We start from the raw sequence: 23,707 nt of genomic DNA, 5'->3' as shown, positions 1-23,707 counted from the left end.
AAAAAACAAAAAAACAACAACAACAACAACAAACTTTGACACTTTATGTACCGTGAGCTAATGAACTCCTTTTCGCACATGGGAATTTCATGCAAAAAGGCGTTTCGGTATACTTGCCAAATTATATAAAATCAAACTTTTTTGTCACCGCTGTGGTAAATTATGTTGAAATCACATATCTGAAGTTATAAAATAATTTTAGATGTTAAAGGAGATAATCTTTGCCAGTTAACTTTATACACCGTGCTAGGAGAAAACCTATTTTTGCATACAGAGTTTCTTCATGAAAAGGACTCACGTCTTCCAAAGAAAAAATCGTTTCTGACTTTATACGAAAAGCTCCTTTTCGCATATGGAATATCTTCATGAAAAGGACATATAATTTCCAAATTATACAATACTACATGTTTTTCAATATGCTATAAATTAAGATTTAGTGTCTAACTTTATACTCGCACGCTACCACACCAGTTCCAAAGACGCACTTCAGAGCACGGGTGATGGCCAGGGCTTCCATTAAGATTCAATTTCATGGAGTCAGGACTGCCTGACATTCAGATTTTGGAGTCCCTCTTAAATTTTCTTGGAGTCCTTGTATTACTTTGTACGCTGACCCTTAATATCATTATCATCATCATCATTATCATCATCATCAGACATCGTCATATTTAAAGTACCACTAGAGTGATGAGAAAACATTATATTTAACAAAATCTTTTTATTGTTTTATTACATGTATAGTTATCATCAGCATTTTATCAAAGTCAACACATATGCATAAAACAGCAACTGATCAGATATGTAAAATAATGTTTTTTTTTAGTTCACATCTGCAACATTTCTAGTTCAATATTTTGCACACTATGATATGAAATACATGTACAGTACATAAGTTAACAATGTGAATACCAAAATAATAAGTTATTATTTTAACAACCACATAGCAAAAAGTATAGATACGGTGTTTTTAGCTTATATCTGCAACATTTCTAGCTATAATATTTTGCACAACATGATATAAAATACATGTACAGTACACAACAATGTGAATACTACAATGTCAGTCACATAGCAAAAAGTATTGATCAGTATGATTTTCATAGCAGTGACAGTGTGTGTGAATGTTCCAACATTTACTTAGTGACTTTGCTTGGTGCATAAAGTCTCTGCAGACGCCTTTTCTTAACTTGTGCCAGTGCACAATTGCTTTCTCATATGGAAATTGTTCAACAGTAGGACCACATGACAGTTTCATAAGAGTCTCTAAATTTTCAGGGGCAAGGGAAGTTCTGGATTTTACTTTAATTCTGTTCTGCAAACTGAAACCTCTTTCACAAGATACACTTGTTACAGGAATACAAAGGGACATGTTACAAAGTTTACTAATGATTGGATAGTCAGTTACATGGCACTTCATCATTATTCTACAGAAGTCCATAAAGTTCTTTTTCTTGTAGGCACCTTGGAGGAGACACTTGACACCTGCATATTCAAGTTTCAGTTCATTTAAATCAATGTTGTATTTCATGGCCAGACATTTCAGATGTTCCTCAGTTTCAGAAGCAGACAACAGTTCATTGGTGATGGGTTCAAGAACACTGAAAGCCTCAAGCACTGGGGTGTTAGTTGTCATCCGTTCTTCAATACAATCACTTACACAGTCAATGTAATCTTTTTTCATTTTTTCAACACTGCTTTTTTTCATTGCTATGAGTCAGCTGGATACCCTTGTAGTAAACCTTATTTCCATTTGTGCTGATCTGAGACTCAAACTCTTTCATACATTCTCCATTCACAGTCTTAGGTCCATTTAATTTACCTACTGCGGAATCCTTCATTGGTGTGAACTGGCTTAAATCCAATGACTCAGCTTGGAGTTGCTTTGACAATACGCCAAGAACCTGTAACGCATCGGCCAATATAGCTGTGAATGCTGGAAACTTATAATGTAAAACTTCCCTCAACAATCCCTCTGCGATCACATCACCAACTGTGTTTTTTCCCTCGTTTGACTGGAGATATGTAACTATTGAACCATAGCACTTATGAACAGTCCTAACAGCATTCTCCATGGCCAGCCAGCGAATGTTAATGGGGTCTTTCAGTTTTAGATTTGGTTCTTCCATCACACTCTGCATCTCCTCTAATTTGTATGTCCTTATCCCTGAACCATTCACATGGGTGTACAGATTCTTAAGTATATTTTTGTAATTTTTCAAGTAGGGGATTGCTTTGGTAGCATCAGAGCAAGCCAATGCCAGTCTGTGGGCAACACAATGAACATGGGTCATCATCGGTGAGTCCTCTTGTAATTTAACACCTACACCCCCTTTTCTTCCAAACATCACTGAGGCACCATCACTCCCTAATCCAACCAAGTTAACAGTTTTCAGTCCAAGAGTTTGCAATAATTTCCGCACTTCACACACAAGAGTGTCAGCTGTTCCATCTGGGATCCGAATATCCCCAACAAGTTGTGACTTCACTTTCATATCCGAGGGACACACATAACGTATATAAACTACAAGTTTTTTGTGCACAGACAGATCAGTACTTTCATCCAGAATTAATCCATAGTATTTTGCTTCTTTCAGTTCATCCTTCATTGCTTCATCTAAAACAAACAAGAGGCTTTTTTGAATGTCTAGAATGGTATCACTTGTTAAATCCTGATAGTTTATTTGAACCCCACTTGCTTTAAGTAATTCCAACAGTTTGTTCACTGATGAATTTGGTTGATTTTCCTTTGCAGCAAAGTATACAGTCCTGAACAAATGTTTGTCTGCCTCTGAAACTTTAAGTTCTTCGTTGTCACTGACTGTGATAGTGTCTTCAACACTGTAAAGTTGTTTTCTCATTTGATGGGCTTCTACTGCATCTTTATGTTCTTTTGTGTCATTATGCTTGGTCAAGGTTGAGTGTTGAAGATTTCCTAAGAACAGAAAGAAATTTCTATTTATAATACCAGATAAATGGACAAAAAAAAACATCATTGAAATTAATTAACAACAAGGTTACTAAATAATAATGTTATTAAAATGTATATGTATGATTTTTTTTTTTTTGCTATTAATGGAAATAATATAACAATTATAACCACTTGCAAAAATTTCACAAATATGAAATACTAAACTGATTGTTATTGTGGACGCCAACAAACACTTTTCTTGGTCTTCCAAAAAGCACAGTAAAGTATATGTATATGTAAAAAAAAAAAAAAAAAAAAAAAAAAAAAATACGAACCTGCACCATCTTTAGCAAAGATATTACTATTCTTGGCCGCACGACAGTAAGTGCAGTACATTTTTTTGAGTCTGATTTAAACTCCAACCAAGGAAATTCACGTAACCATTTTTCATTGAAGTTTCGTTGTTTCGTAACAGATTTGCATTCAGAACTAGGTTTCGATTTTCAGATGGTGAGTGCTTGTTTAACGCAGTATCAAATTGTTTGGTTGGAAATGAACTTATGAGTGTAGAGTTATGGTATCGGTATTGTGTAGAAATGGTCATAAATGGCGAGAGGATCAGGCGAAATAAATTGTATCCCAGGTTAGAATTAATATCTCCAGATTATGACAAGGATTGTGTTGATTGTGCAAAACAAGGATCTTATTCTTCTGTTTGGCGAATATAATCTCCTGAATCTACCAGGTGAGTGCGTGTACCCATCAATTAACGGCTGTAAACACATAGCCATTCAAGCTCTGAACAACCGGAGAACAGGCACATCACAATCATGAAGACAAGCATTTCTCAACCAGATAGTAATCATTTAACGAACAATTAGAGCAACAAGAGAAATGGGTTTCCAAATCATTTCGTGCCACTGGTTGATGCCACTAGAAAACAACTGATTGAACATAATGAAAGCGAAACTACAGCCGCAAATTCAAGAAATGATACCACAAAATCAGTGTTTGCGTCACCAAACAGATTTGAACATTTTTCGGACTTAGATCAACCTGTCTACAAGGATAATGTTGACTACAACGTACAGGAAAGCATAGCCCAGATCAAATCCCAGTCTCCACAAAAAGTGTCACACTCTCCAAAAAAAAAGGTTACAGAATTTGTCCATCATTAGTGAAGAGAGAGAAATTCAGAACTTGGTGGATATCACAGAAACAACGTTCTAGTGCAAAACATTCATGATAGAAGTTTCTGTACTATTGGTCCAAAACTTTGAAATGAACTGCTGTTAGAACTACGCAAAAGTAAATCACTTGCTACATTCAAAAAACTCTTAAGACACTGTATTTCAGAGATTTCGCGGCATTGTTTTAAATTTTGTGATAACTGTTTATTATGCAAAAACAGCAGGTTATAGTTCTTAAATTTTTGTAAAAGGTTTTACATTTCAACATTTATATTTCTAAGGTTTGTTTAATTAAATGCACTTGTTGGTAAGGCTCTATGGGTAGGGTAGTGTGTAGTATTTCTTTCTTAAATAGTATATGATGGCTCCATTAACCGGGGGGTTTAAACCTCTGTATGTAGCTCCTCTGGGCGTACCATGTGATGCTTTAAGCACTGGTATTCGCAATAGAGGTAAAATGACCTCATTGGGAGGGGTGTGGTCATGACTGTTTGTTACAATAATGCTTTTATTATTATTATTATTATTGTTATCATTAATATTGTTATATTCACTATTATTATTATTATTATTATTATTATTATTATTATTATTATGTACAACACCATTGAATATATCATTGTATAAAAATAGGCGTTTAATCAAATTATTCAGTTTCAGTTTCAGTTTTAAACAATGTCACCAGTGAATAATAATGTTACGAACACCGCAGACAGTGATTCCGATGAAATTGTATCAACCAATGAGCTCAATGACACACCCATTCAGACTGAACACCATAATCGGTCACCTGACGACAGTGTCCTGGACAACAATTTAGGGTAAGAGGTAGAGTTCAACCCGGGTCCACAAGGTGATAAATTTATGGCTGTTACTGAAACCATACAAACTCTTAAACGCCACTACATCATGTTAGATGAAATTCCAACGGGTAGAAAAGACGGCTACTATTGTGTGTTGAACAATAATGATAACATTGAAAAAGGACAGGAAGGCAAGCGCTCTAACTACTGGGATGATTGTGGTGCCTGAAAGAACGCCACATCTCCGCCAACAAACTATGTCGATCTGGATGGAAAGCTGGTGTCCGTAATAAAGAGAAATGGTGTGTTTTGCACAGCTAAACAAATCAACAAAAAGAGGGAGTTTATACCAGTAGAACCACAACTAGATCTAGCAACTGTTTGAGAAATCCGTCGACTGCACCAGACATTAAAAGCCTCTCCTGCTAGAAAAGAACAACTTAAAAGAAGAGTTTCATGGCTGGAGAAATGTCCGACGAACATGTATCTTCCAACAGATTTGGCAGTCATAGAATATATTGGAACATTTCCTCAGCGTCAGTTTAACGGCCGTGTTATCAATGCAGATAAGAACACTTTATTTAAACAGTTAGTTCGGGACAATCTTAAAGGAAAGCTCTGGGAAAACCCGTTGAAAGTGGTGGAAAAGCAAATGAACATTGAATTTCAGAGTGAAACAGAAAACAACTAAATGAGAAGATGCTAAAAAACTTAAAGCATTCTATAAATAAAGAAATCGCCCACCGCTTGAATCTTCGAACAACGTTGCCGATAACATAATTAGTGTTGAGAAGATGACTAAGACTCACGACTTTGTCAAAAGTGTGAATACAGTATCCGGCTATAACAATATCTACGGAACAGCAAATTAAGGACATAAAACGATTCTTTTGTAAAGAAGAGGGAAGTATGCTCGGTATACATAACTTTGGGGACTTTCATGTGACACCAACTGTTTGTAAAGACCAGTCTGTTATAAAACGAAATTCGGAAATTGAAACACACCCGATATGTTTCGGACCAACCTTTATCCAACTAGCTCAATAACAAAAACTTTCTCGCACTTCATGCATCAAATTGCAGATAATTAAACTGGTGGTGAAATTTCAATGTTGACTGTAGGAGTATTCGGCTCTGCTTCGATGGACTCATGTCGTCTGTACATGGCATTTAAAACAGAACGCGAATAGATATACGAGGGTTGTTAAAAAATAACGAAGACTTCTTCTCCAGCTTTTATTTACTTTAATGAAACAAAACAAAAAATATACCTTCGTGATTCCTAATCTTTCTACTCACTGCACTGCAAATTTGAACTGCTTCTGGTCATACAGTCAGGAGTTACGCCACTTCGAATACAGTCACTTACACGGTCCAGGCGCACGGTGATCATATTTTAACGTCATCGTGCCTTCATCGCGATGCCTTCATTAGGTTTGCATTATTCAATATTTGTAAATTTCTTTTATTAATTTTGATGAACAACACCTAAGTCATAATGAGTTGTTTGGTTAGAATACTGAAAAGTATGAACACTTATGACAAGCATCTCAAACACGGTGCTAAAAGTGAGTACTGTGAAATCATTAAATTTCGTGGACATGAAATTTCGTGGTTTTGGTCTAAACGGCAATTTCGTGGGGATATGAATTCGTGGATTTCAACTTTTGAACATAAAATGAATGGGAATTTTACCTGTTCGTTGGGATTAAATTTCGTGGATTGACTCAACCACGAAATCCACAAAAATAAGTCCCCCATGAATATTTATGATTTCACAGTACTTGATCTTTATCCAATAAAATCTGGAAAGTATATCCCTCGGAAGCACCGAGAACAAGGCAAACAGTGAAAATTGCAGACTCGGTTTGATTGAGTCCGTTCATGAGCAGTAAAGGAAAATGCAACACTGCCCACGCCCCCTAGCACCGCCTTAAGCAGTATTCAATCTTCAAATCTAAATGAGTTGAAATCAATAATCCCGAAGGACCAGAAAATATAACAACACTGAGATGAAGTCGGGGCGGCTTTTTACGGCCGCCACACAGCACTGAACACCCGCTGTTGTGAAGTAAATAAAATCTGGAAAGTAGATCCCTCGGAAGCACCGAGAACAAGGCAAACAGTGAAAATTGCAGACTTGGTTTGATTGAGTCCGTTCATGAGCAGTAATGGAAAATGCAACACTGCCCACGCCCCCTAGCACCCCAAGGCGTCATACATTGACGTTAACGCGGAATCACACATTTGTTTTTGTTTTCTCCCTTTACCTCCACTGTCTTTAAGCAAGTATGGGACATTTGCGAATCGTTTGTTCCACTTGAAAATCAAGACACAGATGATGGAACATTGTTGTGGCGTCTGCTTCATTAGTTTATAAATTTCAGATGCTTTTCGCCAAAATTTCTACATAACTAACTAAACAACTGCCTGAGGGGCCTCCGTGGCCGAGTGGTTAAGGTCGCTGACTTCAAATCACTTGCCCTTCATCGATGTGGGTTCGAGTCTCACTTGGGGCGGGCGTTTAAATCTGCATGTGAGGAAGCCATCCAGCTGGCTTACGGAAGATCCGTGGTTCTACCCAGGTGCCCGCTCGTGATGAATTAATGCATGGAGGGGCACCTGGGGTCTTCCTTCACCATCAAAGCTGGAAAGTCGCCATATGACCTATAATTGTGTCGGTGCGACGTTAAACCAAAAAAAAAAACTGCCTGAGTATCTATGCGAGTCGGTGACGACATAACATGCATTATAAACTGTGATACTCACTGAGTTTAAATGTTGTTTACTTTCGCCTCCTACGTCCGAATGATGCTATATTCTTGGTGCATGTCGCCCTGACGTGTTGCTGCACTTTGACGTATTTTCTGGCGAATAAGTGCTCTATCAGTGCGAATATTAGCGTTAAAATTCAAATCATGACAGATGAAAACGCGACTGCGCCGGTAATGCGCAGCTATGGTAATTAAAACGTTCCACGCGCTTCGCCTATCAGTAAAATGTTGCAAGAAATGTATGACCAAATAAGAGAAAGGTTGCAAATCACAATAATATTTCACATTGCTTCTTACACAATATGCGTCTTCTGACACCAATTGTCTACGTTATTTTTTAACCGCCCTCGTATGGAAGTTCAAGTGGGATTTCACATTAAAGACATACAAGAGATACTGAACGATATATTTGGGGCAAACGGAATAGTTGATGCAAAAGATATAGATACTTTCAACCACAATGTTAACTGTTCAGGCAAAATAAAAAATGAAAAGTGCCGGCGAATGAGAGAATGCGAAAAAAACATTTAAAGTTTACTGGGAGTCAAAACTTCTGTCTCCTCTGCAAATGCACGTAATTGAACCAGCGCAACAAGGACAAATCCCACCAAATGGACTAACAACAACAGCGAAAGTGCCAATCACGTGCTAAAACACGCCACTCAGTGAAAACTCAAAAACTTGCCCGAATACTTTATGATATTATTTTAAGGGGACAGATTGAACGGTGTCGCGTAATACGAGGTACTGGTAATTATAAACTTGACAATAACTTGCGCACCATTTCATAGATATTGATCGTTGATCAGCTGCCTCACAGGTACAACGTGAAAAACGTGAAATGAAATTCTTATCTGATAAAGGTAGATCTTATCAAAACACAGTTGTTTCAACTGCTGGATTGAGAACTGTGCTAAAGACACCTTCAGCGTGAAAAAAAAACAATAGAAAATTAGACAACATATGGCTTATTTTCACACTTAAGGTTATTTTCGTTAGCGATTTTGACGCACACATCAAAAATATATGCTGTTCATTTCGTTACTATTTGTACAAAATCAATTATAGTTCGTATACAATGTATAACTATGTGCAAACATATAGTTTTAAAAATATAAAAAATAAAATATATAGATTTTAGCTTATTTTCGCACATTAAAACACAACTGAAAAAGATACTATTTTGTATGAGGAAGGGAAGATAATTACAGATCAACAAAAAATATGTTAAATTTTAATCAATTCTTTGTAAATGTCGCTCAAGATATTGGAAACAAGAAATATCTTTAAAATGATAGTCGGCGAATTGTAATAAGGAAAGAAGTTTATGAATTTTTCATCTAACATTTATCTTTCATCTAACATTTTTCAAATTGCAAAACTAAACACCGCACTTTAACAATTTAAATGGTTCTCTTTTAATTTTTTGCAAAGGTTTCGTAGGGCTGCAATTTTGTTTCGTTTATCCTTAGACGAATAACTACAGCGGTAGTTTGATGAAGATTCATGAAGCGGTTCATGAGAAGAGGTCATTAAATGTGTTTATATTTTTAGCTAAATTGGTCCCTATCCCCATTTGTAACAAAATAGCAGGAGACCTTACGATATTGTTACACATCGAGTTTGATAAAAATCCATTACATTTTAGTGGTTCAACCGAAATACATATATATTTCGCCCTCAAAAAATATTATAAAAATGAAAAGGACCGGCCTCCAGATCGTTCGACAACAAGAAAAAATACTTTTATAGATATCTGGAAATAAATGCTATAATTCTTAAGAAGGCTTTAAAACTTAATTACTGGAAATTATATGTTACGGAAATACATGAGAATTTGCTGTTTTACTACTTTTTATGATAAAAATCGAAAAGCGATTGTAACGTATTACTTAAGGTAAACTGTCTCGATTATGAAAAATCTTTATTTTGAAGTCATAATTCACTTATTCCGCTATAGCGCTGTTTGTTTCGATGAAATATTTTAGAAACAAAAACTCATTTTCTGGTATTAACAAACTTCAATTTGAGAGAAAGATTATTTTAGCAAAATCTGGAGGTCAGTGCCTTTAAATACATATTTGAAAATACGCTGAGTAATGGGAATAACCTGCTTCCTGACAACTTTTAAACAAATACCAGATTATTATTCAAAATCACCAGTTTATAGAAATAACAATGTTATGTATATCAGATAATAAACATGTACGTCGATCTAATTCCGTCTTTGTCAAATTAAATTAAAATTGTTATTTTAAATTTCATGTTTGAATAAAAATATTTAAATTTAAAAATCATTTTTTAATTCATTAACTTTTAATTGATGATTCGCATATATTTTTGCCCTTAAAAGATATAATCAAAAGATTAAATACATATCTAAAAGTTACGCTAGTAATTGGAATATCCTTCCCGGCTCTCAATTTTGAAACAAAAAACCCGATTATCATTCAAAATAACTAATTAGAAGAATATACTGCAAATAGCCTCGGGCAAGATATAAATTCCGCTTGTGTAAAAAGTTTCACAATGTCGTCACAATACCCCTAATTAACAAAACCAGTGTAAAGTCAAGATTATCAAGATAAGAGAGATTAACAAAAATCGATACTCGCGTTAAGATGGTATAAAGGGAAACAATCAAAGTTAACCATGCTGGCTTAATAATCAAGGAACAATACTCTTCAAAACACGGTCTCATTTCTGGACATGAATGCGAAGAAAGGCATATCTACTTTTAGCTATAGTGGTCCCTAACAGGGCCCAAGTTCCTATATAAATAAATTTGGAAGAGGACCTTATAATGATGCTCCAGACCAAGTATGATAAAGATCCACCAAGCTGTTCATGAGACGCTGTATAAAGGCATTTCTAGTTTTAGCTGTAGCAGCCCCTAAAAGGGATTAAATGTCCCAGCTGAACAAAGTTGGCTGCGGGCCTGATAAAGATGCTACAAATCAAGTTTGATTAGAATACATGAGAAAAAAATCAATTAAAGGATTTTTTTATTTATTATTTTTATTTATTTCTAAAATAGGCCAACTGATCCCGCTTTAACAAATGCATATTCGCTATTCATGAATCTTTGGACAATGACGTCACACCTATAAAAAAGTGAAGGTCAAGCAAAACATACAATTGTAATTATTTCAATATTTCTGTTTCATACCGTAGTCATCACATAGTTAAACTGTATGCAGCGTACCTTCATCTCAGTGCAATGAGATTCAGTCATTATATAGCATATATATAATAAAACAGATTGCAACTGAGTTCAATATTTGCATACCATACTAAAGAACAATATTCATATATGATAAATCAGTTAAATAATTTATAACAAATATATCAAAGCAAACAAGTACTCATTTTAATATGCAATCTGAATAAGTCACAAAAGCAAGAAACCTTTTCATATACAGACGACAATTGTAACAAGGAAAATCTTTTAAAAAGCACTTCTCTACATAAGACACTCTTATCACACCCTTATTCATGTGATACGGAGACCGTATTCAGCTTTTTCTTTAATTTGATATATGTTGGTATTTGAACAGGTTTCTATCATATTTATTAAACTTACTTATCATTTTGAGATATATCAATATTCTTGCTAAATAGACTGAGCCAAAGTTAGCTTTAAAACTGTGAACAGCGTCGTTTTGGATAAACGCTTTGTCTACATTTCACTCAGCGTAGCACAATCAACAGAGTGAAAGAAATTGACACTCTCGTCCAATCAGGCAGAGTGTTGCATAAATCTTCCATTTTGATAAATTATCTATAGTGCGTTATCAAGTAGTTTGATTTGCAAACTGAAGTCACGTGGCATAGGTAACGAAAACGAATTTATACGGCGTCGCCAAAAAACACAATACATGTGAAAATTTGAAAATAGCGCAAGTAACACCTTTACATAAAAATAATAAGAAAAAGAGTACAGTAGATTAGGGAAATTACCGCCCTGTCAGTATATTACCTGCTTTCTCTAAAATATTTGAAAGAGCGATAACAACGCAATTAACCTAGTTTTTTTACCAACATTTTAATACATATCTGTCAGCATTTAGATCAGTTTACGGCTGTCAGACAACCCTACTTAGACTAATTGAGGACTGGAAACAGGCATTAGATGGAAATAAATATATAGCTTCAGTTTTAATTGACCTTTCTAAAGCGTTCAGTTGTTTGCCACACGACTTACTCACTCTCAAATTAAAAAGTTATGGTGCATCTGAAAATTCTTTGAAGTTGATTGTCAGTTACTTAAGTGAAAGTAAAACAGTGTATTAAATTAAGTCAATTCAAAAGTGATTTCCAAGAAATTTATAAACGGGTTCCTCAAGGCTCAATATTAGGCCCTGTGCTTTTTAACATTTTCCTTAATGACATATTTCACTTTGTTCAAAATAGCCATCTATACAATTATGCTGATGATAATACATTATCCTTTGCAAATCATGATCTAGACACAGTTAAGTCTACCTTAGAATGTGACAGCATATCTTTGAGCAAATGGTTTTCAGATAATTTAATGCAAAGCCAATCAAGACAAATTTCAGGCAGTCGCTATAAGGCGTAAAACTAAAAAATATAATATTGCTTTTGGTTTGTCTGGTATTAAAATAAACTGTGACGAGGAAAGAAATCTGCTAGGTGTTACTATTTTTTTAGGTTAAATTTTGAAACTCATATTTCATATATTTTAAGAAAGCCTCCAGACAAATAAATGTTTTAAAACGTATTGGTAGGCATTTATGTAAACTGTGAAAACTAAATATATATTATTCTTTCATTCTATCAGACTTCAACTTCTGTCCATTAACATGGCATTTCTGTGGGGAAGTAAATAACAACAACAACAAGATAGAAACCATACAGAAAATAGCTTTAAAAAACAAAGATAAATATCAAACAGGGAATTCCACGTACCAAAAACGCAGCCTCCCCAAAACGAAACCCACAGCTTTAAGATTCATTTACAACGATTACCAGTCAGATTGCGAAGTGCAACAACTATGGTCAAACAAGCGGTGTCTCCCGAATGCTGTTAATCAACTGGCAATCCCTTGAACAATGCCGCGTCAAAAATTCTCTTATTATATTTAAAAAAAAAGTACAGTGTTATTGCAGTTCACACCTGCAAGAAACCTGAATTACTGGATACACAATACCATTGTAACTCCTGTATGTGTAGGGGAAGACAATTCCAGGAACGAATTGTTCCTGGAATTGTCTTCCCCTACACATACAGCCCAGCCCAGTTTGATTCTATTCACTGAGAGGCTGGCAACTGTAACCTTCTAATCTATATCTATGTTTTTAATCTTAGTAATTGTAGTTTTTTTTAACTTTGCACCTAATGAGCTTGCTCATCTTTTAACAGTCTGTCCCAAACAAGCGCAGGGTTGGCCGGAATTTCCCGCGGGCGGGAATTCCCGTACTGGAAAATACTCCAAAAATTGGTTAAAGTGGGAAATACTTGGAAATACTCCAAATATGATGTATTAAACGTTATTTCTTTGCCCTATATATGAAAATTTTATTTATTTAAACTGAATTTAATAACTGTAAGCAAAAATCAATGGCAGTACACAAACATGTTCAACAATAAATACATTGTTAAACAGTAAATACACAAACATATAGGTCATATATTTTATTTATGTGCACCTCACATTTATGTCTTATGTTACCAATCTATTTCTTCCATGCCCCTAAGAAGTTTGTAGCAAAATACTAATACCAGCTCATACAACTTAGTACTGAATACTTTACAACGCTCAACTGATGCCCTCCATACTGCTGGGTCGGTATTCTTAATAGTGTTTTCATGGGTTAAAGCCTTCGGCAATTCACTGCTTTTGACAAAAACATAAGCAATTCAGGTACAAGTTTAATGTTAATACTAAGAAGCATTTCCTGGGCAATTTCAGTGTGTTTCTTGGATAGTTTTTCCCCACGGTACACTGGGTGCAGCATATTTGCCAGAAAGTGCTTGCCTGTCATGACCTGATCAAACCTCTTTTTCACCTTATTTTCATATGACTGCAGATCCTCATGCACAAGCAGATCAAGCCATACATCACAGGCATCTGCAATTGTTGATGTCAGACTGGAATTTGTCTAAAGCATTTGCAATTGGCTGCAGTTAGTCTTTCAAATGTTTGGCCTTATTAAATGACTCAACATTGTGGATGAGATTGCGTATATGAATGTCAATTAGATCTTCATTTTGGGCAACAATGAGCATCATATAAGGTCTGTTTCTTAGGTATGTCTTAATGCATGCCAAATTGCTGTTCCACTGTGTTTCTGCAGATAATTGTGGCTTGTTCTCTGTGCTTCCGAGGGATCTACTTTTCAGATTTTATTGACTGGACTTGGGGTTTCTGAAAGCAGAGCACCTGGTATATGATGGTTGCGAAAGTATTTATTTATTTCCACAACCTGGTTTATCACTTGCATTGGGCAGCTGTCCTGTCCAAGTTAATTTAACCAATGAGCAGAACAGCCATACACAATCAAGTAAGGATCTGCTGATTTCAAATTCTGTTTCACCACATCCATGTTTTTCATTGTCTGTAACAATACCAGTAAATGTAAACTTGTAGTTTTCTTGTGCCTGTTTAATAGGGTTGGGCATTGTGCTCACTGCTACAAGTAGACACCGTCGTTTATATGACTGACTGAAAAATTGTTGAAAAAGACGTTAAACCCGAACACACATACACACGCACGCACGCACCCCCCCCCCCCAACACACAGAGCTGACAAGAAGAATGATTTATTTTGTGTGTGAATGCTTGTTGCAATAATAGGTGTACATCACTCCAGCCATCTTGCATGAGTTCAACATCTTTGCCCTCAAGTTCACTTTTCATATTTTTTGTCAACTGTTCATGTATGTCATCCAGAAGATATCCTCCGATGTCTTTACGATTTGGTGAACAATACCCAGGGCGTAACATTTCAATGGTTTCTTTCCATACAGGGTTTTCTGCTATATTAAATGGCAGATTACATGCATAAAATAGTTCTGCTATTTGCTTTTAAAGTTTATCCCGGGTAGAAGGATCAGTGGACACTCCAAATCCACTCAAATTTCGTTGACGCCTTGCTTTCTTTGGAGTGGATGGTGATTGTGTCACATCTTGGACGTCATCTGATATAAACACAAAAAGAGAACTGTTTTCATTTTTGTTGAGACAATCATTTTGATCAGTGTATATATTGTGAACAATGACCTATTATAATTCTGTCAAAAACATTACAGTACTGAATATGCTAATAGAAAATAAGACATTTTGTTTTAATGTTAAAAACAGCTTACATGTTGTACTAGTTTTTGAAGAGTCAGCTATTTCAGAGAAATGTCTCTTCCTTGTTGGTGTACATGGATCTTCCGATGGCTGACTGGATCTAACACACTCTGCAACTGTTCCTAGACATTTTTGTATGTGCTCTTAGGCGTCCACTCTTGCCACTGACAATGGTCTTACAGTCTTTGTATTTAACAATTTTTTTACCCATCTTCAAAGAACTCATAAAAATTCAAACAAGGATTGTTTGGCTTCATTCTTATTACTAACATGTAACTGTTATAAATGTGAAACAGTTTGTATTATGATTACAAATCATGTTGAACTTGAAATTGAGTGAAAATGGTTTGATTGTAAACAAGATTAATTATCAGCCTACATGTCAGACTAATAATGCTTCAGACAATAATACACTGTAATTGAGTGGTCAAAAAGTTGCCAAAACATCTCTAATCTCTGATCATTTAATGTGAGAATGTGATAATAACTGCATGTGATGGTATAAAAGCTTTAAAATGTTACATATATTTAACAAGATCTGCATTGTATACTTTTTAAACCTTGATACCCCATATTTCCCAGTATTTCCCGGGAATTCCCTGTATTTCCCGCCGTTCCGGAAAATACGAGTATTTCCCGCTTTAATGCCAACACTGGACAAGCGCCTCCCAGTTGTATTCAGAACTGGTTGTTTGACAGTACAACGTAGATGAACTGTGATGTGCTAATGCTGTTACTCTATTTAATAGGTCTACACTTTTATTATGTTATTAAATATACTTTTGTTATTTTATGTCGGTAAATAGCTAGGTTTTGTGGCTAATGTTGTCTCTATTATGTAACACCGACTTTAAATAAAATTTGTACCTTGTGTCTTGTATAAAAAATTATTTTCGTTACCGATTTTGACGCATGTTATTTAAAAACGCTGTTTATTTCCTAATTATTGGTGTAAAATCATTTTTGGTTTATAAGTGTCTATTGATCGTATCTATATAATGATATAAAATACATTTAAATTAGATATAAAACAAAAAAAAATATGGCTAATTTTCGTAAAAAATCTCATTTTCGTAAAAAATCTCATTTCGCGAAAATAACCTTATTTTCGCACTTAAGCCCATTAATTCGATTAATATCGACGAATTTCGAAGATGTAGAATCAGGCACATCCAAAATGGAGCTCGAAGGTGCGATAGGAAGACGTGTTAAAATATTGCTGGAAGATGGAACCAATATTGATGGATTTGTGCACTCTCTCAGTGCAAACTCAGGCAAAATATCTTTGGAAAAGGGTTAGTCGTCCTGCACAAGTGTTTTTCCCTGAATGAATTAGATTTGAACTGTTGAATGCAAAGAATCTGGTACGAAAAGTAGATGGTTATTAATAAAACCCGGCCCGGCCCGGCCCGGACCAAACCACGGAAATAGCCGATTCCGATTGTACGGAAACCACCGGAAACTTACGGACGGTAGGCTAATATAATTACGAATGAATGGTGATACCGTCATCTTAATCAAGGCAAATTTATGAGTATTTTATTTCATTATTACAGAAACTTACGGACGGAAGGCTAATATAATTACGAATGATATCTTGTCGATATCAACTTACATATTTAGAATTTAGTAAAAAACACTGAACTTTATCATGCCCGCGAGGAACTTCTTTGATGAATGGGTTAAGACTGCATATGTTCTTTCTGGTTGCAAAAACGTCTTAATATAATTTGTAAACTTGTGCACAGGAAGTCGTTATACATTATATATATAGCGTTGTTTTGACGAGCCTTCTAATTATTTCCCGAAATTTTGTATCGTTATCATTATATACTATTTTATAATCACGTATGTCCAAAAAGTTGTTATCTTTCGAAGAAAGGAATTCCTCTCGGGCCTCAAAGAATTTTTGTTTCACCTGTGCATTTCTAAAGCCTAAATAATTCTTTGTGTCCGGTAACATGCCTAAAAATAGGTAGTAAATAGGCATATTTTTTAATACTTTTTTGTTCAATGAGACTTTACGGAAATTATTTTTATGTTAAAAAAATGAATACGAATAATTTCTAATATCACTGACCTTTTTTAAAGAATAGAATGAGCAGTTTTTTAAAAACTTTTATTTAAAAAGTTTTTAAAAAATCTCAAAGACCATAAAACATTTAGGGTCATCTGGAACAACTGGTACGTATTAGACCCTCCTGGGGCCATGTAAAAAATTTAGGATAGGTCGGGATACCGATTACGCACGAAGAATGCAGCGTTGAATATTGAAAAGTTTTACACACGGTACCCCATATTTTCAAAATATTCCTGTATAAATATATAGAAACATACTGAGATAGGTTTGTTCACGCAATATTCTGAGTATCTCTGGAACTTGGTCGACTAAATTGATGTACGATGAAAGTCACAAATTGAATATATTGTGGTACATTGCAGTTTGTGGCATAGTCTTTGCACTTTCGATAACCAATTTCGTATTCGGCAGGTTGCTATGATGTTTTAACATTTTTTTTTCAAGTTTGCAAGTAATCTCTGAATAAACTGACTAACTTAAGTTATATTCAAATTAGTTCAAAACTATATAGAGTAGAATCGAGATACAAATTTTACCTTTTTTCATTTTTGTACAGACGTCTCGTAATCCGGAGGTCGCGGGGTTGAATCCTGTCAGGGTGAACCAAAACTCGACGCGAAAAAAGAAATCCTTTAAATGGGAACAAAATTACCATCTAACTGCACTCAATATATAGAACGATTCACACTGTTTCGTGAAAAAGACCAAGTAACTTGTTAAGGTTCGTTTTGATATTTACCAATGCTCTATACTTTCAGATTATGCATTTAGATGCTTCAAGATTAACTTCAATGGTTAGACATATCTTGCAAAACTTAGCAATTTATTTAGGATTGATTTGATATATTATTGTATACAGAATGCCCTTTCAGTCAGTTTGCTAGTGCTCAGCATTTTTGATACATAACAACAGAAGAATCGTTTGAGCCCGCTAATCATAATTTACAAATAAGTCTGGAAAAAAGCAAAATAAAACTTTGTATGGATGTTGTTTCTTCAAATCTGACAAATTTCTTCATTAAGATTTTTTGTAAATCTATCAGTATCACAGTGTACTGCAGACGATTTACTCTAACATGGCTTACTTTACTATAGTCACGTGACCACACCGGAAGTGAACTGTACTTGGATCTATATTGAGCAGCTTTAATGCTGTCGCATTCTGAGACCCTACGTTTTGTGAGTTTTTCATTGGTAGAACCAAACCTATTGTAATTATGCAAATTAAAATGTTGCTCTTTTTTATATACAGAGTAATTGCACGATAGTTTGCAGTTTTTTATGAGGGATCTGAATGTAATTCTCCAGCTAAAATGGTTTGTTAAACTGCCCATGTGTGGCCAAATCCATAAAGCATCTCAGAAAAGTTTTAACCTTACACATGTTTTCAACTTTACGGTAAAGAAAGTGTAATGAGCGGGTTTTTCCAAAAAACAAGTTGTATCCTTCATAACTTGTTTAAATAATAGTAAAAGTTGATCTTCGCCCGATAAAAGGGCCCGCCCGCTTAGCTCAATAGGTAAGAGGGATCCTCGGGCGGGGCGTATGTTCTACGTGACTATTTGATAAACGACATTGTGTCTGAAATCATTAGTCCTCCACCACTGATAATTCGAGTGGGGAAGTTGGCAGTTACTTGCGGAGAACAGGTTTGTACTGGTACAGAATCCAGGAACACTTGAAAGGTTAACTGCCCGCCGTTACATGACTGAAATACTGTTGAAAAACGGCGTTAAACCCAAAACAAACAAATCACCCGATAAAACATTGTATTGAAAAGGTAAAATTCGTACTTCTTACGCAAATCGCGTCGAGAAATCACATTTTAGCCCTCAACCCTAAATATATAATAGTTGTGACGTTTCTGTTTTTACGGAGATTAATTTATTTTTGGAGTTGTCCAATATATCCAAACGGTAATTATGTTTCATTTGGTGTAACATGCCCATTGAAACCTATATGTTTTCAAATGGAATGGCTAAGTAGTGCGTTTTTTTTTTACAAATACAATTATGATAAAAAAAATTGAATTGTAATATGAGCGAAAGATAAACAGGGGTCTCCTTCGTTTTCGCGGTATTGTCTTAATTTTCTCCTACCCTATTTTCACGCGCAGGTATTGCACCCTCAATTTTTACATATACAAATGCTTGTATCTGAGGGAAAAATAAGTTAATCACCAAAAAAAAGTTTACAACAGCATAAATTTCATTTTAATTATATTCTTATTTTGTTAGCCATTTTCGATTTCTTTCCGATCTTTATTGTTACGAGGTGTATACCTGAAAACATGTTACACACAAAAGCGGCGTAATGAAAAACATAATATAGTACTTCTTATTAAACATTTTACTGATCGTTCGCCGCTCAGTATGTATCTTTTATTTTCTGAAAATGTTCCTGAAATGTTTTTGAATGAAATAAAATTATAAAATGACTACCAGGTTCATTTTCATGCTGCAGTGCTAGAAAAATTTTGACTGTGCATATCAAAGTCCCGACCAACTTAAAAGTCAGAATTAGCCGGGAAGAATTATTTCCTGTTGGATTTTAAGCCCATTTTCGTCAACATTTTATTATACATTTACATTTTGAATACTAAACTCTTTCTCTACAGTAACTTACAATTGTCGCATTGAAAAATATTAGTCACGGATAGAGTTATTTCGAGGGATCACCCTCTCAGGAATACATTATTTATTTTATTATACCGGAGAATAAATGAAATGGTTTATTTAACGTTAAAAAAGTTATTACTTACCAAATAATGAAGACAAAATTAAGGAGACTTTACTAGTAAGCATTTAGATTGTCGCGACTTTGCTGTATAAAAAGACTTTTTGATAAGTATAGTCTTGAGGTTACATATCGCTGTATTTATGGGCATACTTCAACAAAATCAGCAGCAGTAACATTCGGAAAACGGCGATAACTACGGAACATATAATGAGAGCTACGAAAGTATCGATCTCTCATAGGGGGACATGAAAATGTAATATCGCATGCGCATAAAAACAAAATAGCGTTGTTGCGCATGGGATATAAGAATAATTATTTTTATCATTAAATCAATATTTATAGTCCTTTCCATTTTTCTAGATGCAGTCAAATATTCAACGATAAAAAGTCGGAGAGTATTTTCTCGAAGGCGGAGTCAAACACACATATTGACCTCCAGCTGTGACGCCCACACGTTATTACGTTAAAACAATGCGACGTCGTATACAATTAACTACGAATTTCAAAGATGATCTAAGGCTGCAGACATTTGTATCTAATGTTTATACTTATGAGTAGGCTGGATTTAATAATAAAACAATTGTCGCCTTTTATGTGTGATCGATATGTGGATTTATCGACCTGTATACCGATATCAAGTCGATAAATTCGCCCGAGGTTGATATTGCTTTTATCAGGCCGATAAATCCACATATGAGCCACGCCATGAGAAAACCAACATTGTCTACTGCGATTAGAGAAACCGTTAGCAAACAGCATGGATCCTGACCAGACTGTGCGGATGTTGGTTTTCACATGGCGCGGCTCATATCGACCTCACCAAAAGGCAATTATTGTATAATATGATTAGTTGCGCAGAAGTTGAAAATAACGATTTTGCGCACGAGATATAAAAACACTTGTAAATATGATATATTATTCAAGTTAAACTAGTGGGAAAATTGCATTGGACATTGTGTGGGGTATAATAATTTAACATCTGAATTGCACACATTTGTAATCCATTTTAAAAACAAAAAAGTTACCATCGTGTGAATAGTTGTATAAGCATAAGCTGAAAAAGTTCGTAGTCCGACCAGACCGGGTTTTTTTTTTTTTATTCTGTGTTAAAAAGATATGCTAGTATTATTTCAAATATAAAAGAAAGAGAAATAAAAAATAAATAATCTAAAAATAAAAATAACGTTAGCAGTAAATTGTTAAAACACGAAAGTTCATTGCTATCACTACCCTCCCATTTATCCATATCAGATATTTACCGTTTTTTTTATTATTGTTTTGTTTTAAACAGACTGAGCGCTGAGCGGGCATGTTTCGAGGGGTGGTGGGGTGGGGGGGGGGGTGCGGGGTCCGGGTCGAAACTTTGCGACCGCTCTTTCATATTTTATACTCCAGTTTATTCATTTCTACAACTTACTGTAACTCCAGGTATCATGATACATATCACCCGTTTTTGTTTAAAGCTAAATCATATGATTTATCATTTGAGCAACATTTTATGATATTTTTTTCAGTTTTCTTGTATTTCAGGAACAAAGATCTATTACACAGAGTTATACCTCTACTGGAAATGTTTACTTTGACACTTTTTATGAAATTTTGTAATTGCCTCCCTTTAATATGAAAAAAAATGTAAAAAGTGGACTATTTTTTTAGCTTTAGATATAATTTATAGTTTTATATTCAAATTTGAATACCTCAACAACCTGAAACAAATGGCAAGTATGAAAACAGCGCATAGCTTCGAAGTTCATCTTTTTTCGATCTGTCTTGGTTGCGCAACCGAGATAGGCAAAAGGAGTATAATAATAATTTCATAAACTTACATTTCTAGTTAATTTTCGCAAAATGTGTACTTATCAATGCAAATCTTTGACAAACTTAATATAAGAGTGTTTATATTTATATGTTCCCTAAGGCAAGATATTTCTATTAAATTAATACTTAATATGCTAAAACGCTATCTTGGTCGGGCAAACAAATTTTATAAATACTTCCAGTGCACGTTATAGACCCCTTCGTCGTACTACACAACATAGTGTCACATCTTTAGGTGTGAAATAACAACGTTCCATTAACTAGCCTGTCAAGTACCGTTGAAAGTATCCTGCAAACTGCTATATCGTGTCTGTCCGGTACACAAAATGACACATCGCCGTGACTGCCGAACGTATTACTTCTTTGATTGAGTGTGATTCAAATATCTTGTTATTTTAGGTCTTTGCTTATGTTAAGTGCAATACTTCATCAAACATACGTATCATCAATATTAAATACTTTGCTTCTACTTTTGTAATAATGAAATAGAATACTCATAAATTTGCCTTGATTAAGATGACGGTATCACCATTCATTCGTAATTATATTAGCCTTCCGTCCGTAAGTTTCCGGTGGTTTCCGTACAATCAGAATCGGCTATTTCCGTGGTTTGGTCCGGGCCGGGCCGGGCCGGGTTTTATTAATAACCAAGTAGATGACGAAAAGTCTCCCCTTAGTTACGTTAGACAAAAAAAAAATCCGGTGAATAGAATGACCGGAAAGCACCGGATAGCACCGAAACACCGGAAAGCACTCAAATTTCTTATAAAAAACATATAAGGGATGTTCTGGGCGAGTTTTCAATGTTTTAAATCGATTTATTATTGAAAAAAACGTATAATTTGATTAAATTTGGACCAATTAACTTGCTTGTATCAGGATAGTATGATAATTGACAATTAGCGAGTGCTTTCCGGTCAGTGAAAAAAGAAGAAATATATATATTTCTGTTTGAAATATACTGCAATTTTATCTTTCTACATGCTTTTAAGTGGTTTTACTTATTTATTAAGTAATCTGTTTCACATAGATTTATATCTGATCATATTGATGATGTGACTATGTTCATTTGAGTAGTGCTTTTCGGTCAGAATTAAAAAAAAAACGTGCTTTTCGGTCAGAATTTAAAAAAAAAAACGTTGGATAAAGTAATGTGAGAAATATTTAAGATATATAATAATGATGCCAAAAAATATGTAAATGATGCAATTACGTTGGGTCTATGTGAGTAAACCATATTCCCCAAGCTGTCGAAAAGCAGTTCATAAAAACATAACATCTGAAACCGGAAAGCACTAACAGAAGTGTTTTTGTAGAAATTGAATAAAATATAAAATAAATGAATGTGTTTTTTATTTTATATTTTAGTTTTCAATATCTGGATTATATGTAGCAAAAACAGACCTATATGAACTCACTTTGACTGACTATTAAACATTTCTAGATCACCGGAAAGCACATAAGACATCACAATATATTACTTAAGATATGTAATGTTAAAAAATAACTCGCTTTATTTATAAAGTTAGACAGTTAATTCATCATTAGAATACCTGATAACCTGATAAGAAACTTTAATTTAAAAAAAAAAACGATAAACACAAGAAATAAACACGAAAAAAAAAACGAGCAAGAAACAGACTTAATAAACTCAATATTCACTCGAGATCACCGGAAAGCACACACGACGTCAGCGGGATCAGAACTATTATTACTTAAGATTTTTAATTCATAAATATAAGTACTTTATAAGAAATATTAATTCATTATTATGTGTACTTGATAAGAAACATTGATTAATAAAATTAACGATAACCACTAGAATTAATAAAAACAAGTAGATCTAGCAGTAGTATAACAAGTGTTAATCTAATCAATGATTAACGGTTTAGCGGCCTTACAGAGGTGTTAATTTAATCAAAGATGATTAATGGTGTTGTTTATTGAAAATGAAAAGAAATTGCACCGACCGGTTGGCTTTAATTTTGAAAAAGGATATTATTAACAGCGGTTTATCAAAAGCATATATGGCCAAACTGAGGAAACATTTAATGTACGATCCATTTAATTCTT

General features: G+C 34.6%; 2 protein-coding genes across 2 annotated transcripts in view; one reads left to right on the top strand and one right to left on the bottom strand.

Annotated features, from left to right (window-relative positions):
• Window positions 1–1,685: 1,685 nt before the first annotated feature.
• Window positions 1,686–14,646, bottom strand: LOC123558914 (zinc finger protein 862-like). The gene is made up of 3 exons (XM_053544554.1): window positions 14,503–14,646; window positions 13,585–13,801; window positions 1,686–2,932 (listed from the first exon to the last, which is right to left on the bottom strand). The coding sequence occupies exons 1-3, from the start codon at window positions 14,644–14,646 to the stop codon at window positions 1,686–1,688; spliced, it is 1,608 nt and encodes a 535-aa protein (XP_053400529.1).
• A 1,522-nt stretch (window positions 14,647–16,168) lies between these two features.
• The window catches only part of LOC123556945 (uncharacterized), a 38,268-nt gene continuing 30,729 nt past the window's right edge, over window positions 16,169–23,707 (top strand). The window contains exon 1 of the mRNA XM_053544553.1: window positions 16,169–16,292. Within this exon, the coding sequence (XP_053400528.1) occupies window positions 16,175–16,292 (118 nt within the window). The 5' untranslated portion in view covers window positions 16,169–16,174. The remainder of the gene's footprint in view (window positions 16,293–23,707) is intronic.

This window comes from Mercenaria mercenaria, chromosome 5 (assembly GCF_021730395.1).
Source record: "Mercenaria mercenaria strain notata chromosome 5, MADL_Memer_1, whole genome shotgun sequence".
NCBI lineage: Eukaryota > Metazoa > Mollusca > Bivalvia > Venerida > Veneridae > Mercenaria > Mercenaria mercenaria.
The sequence above is the reverse complement of the archived record's forward strand: the minus strand, read 5'-3'. Positions and strand labels throughout refer to the sequence as shown.

Coding starts and splice junctions, on each gene's coding strand:
- LOC123558914 (XM_053544554.1), bottom strand. CDS start 14,646: ATGTTACGCCCTGGGTATTGTTCACCAAATCGTAAAGACATCGGAGGA. Junction 13,802..14,502: donor TGCAAGATGGCTGGAGTGAT/GTACACCTATTA, acceptor CAAATGCTTTAG/ACAAATTCCAGTCTGACATC. Junction 2,933..13,584: donor TGCCCAGGAAATGCTTCTTA/GTATTAACATTA, acceptor TTCTGTTCTTAG/GAAATCTTCAACACTCAACC.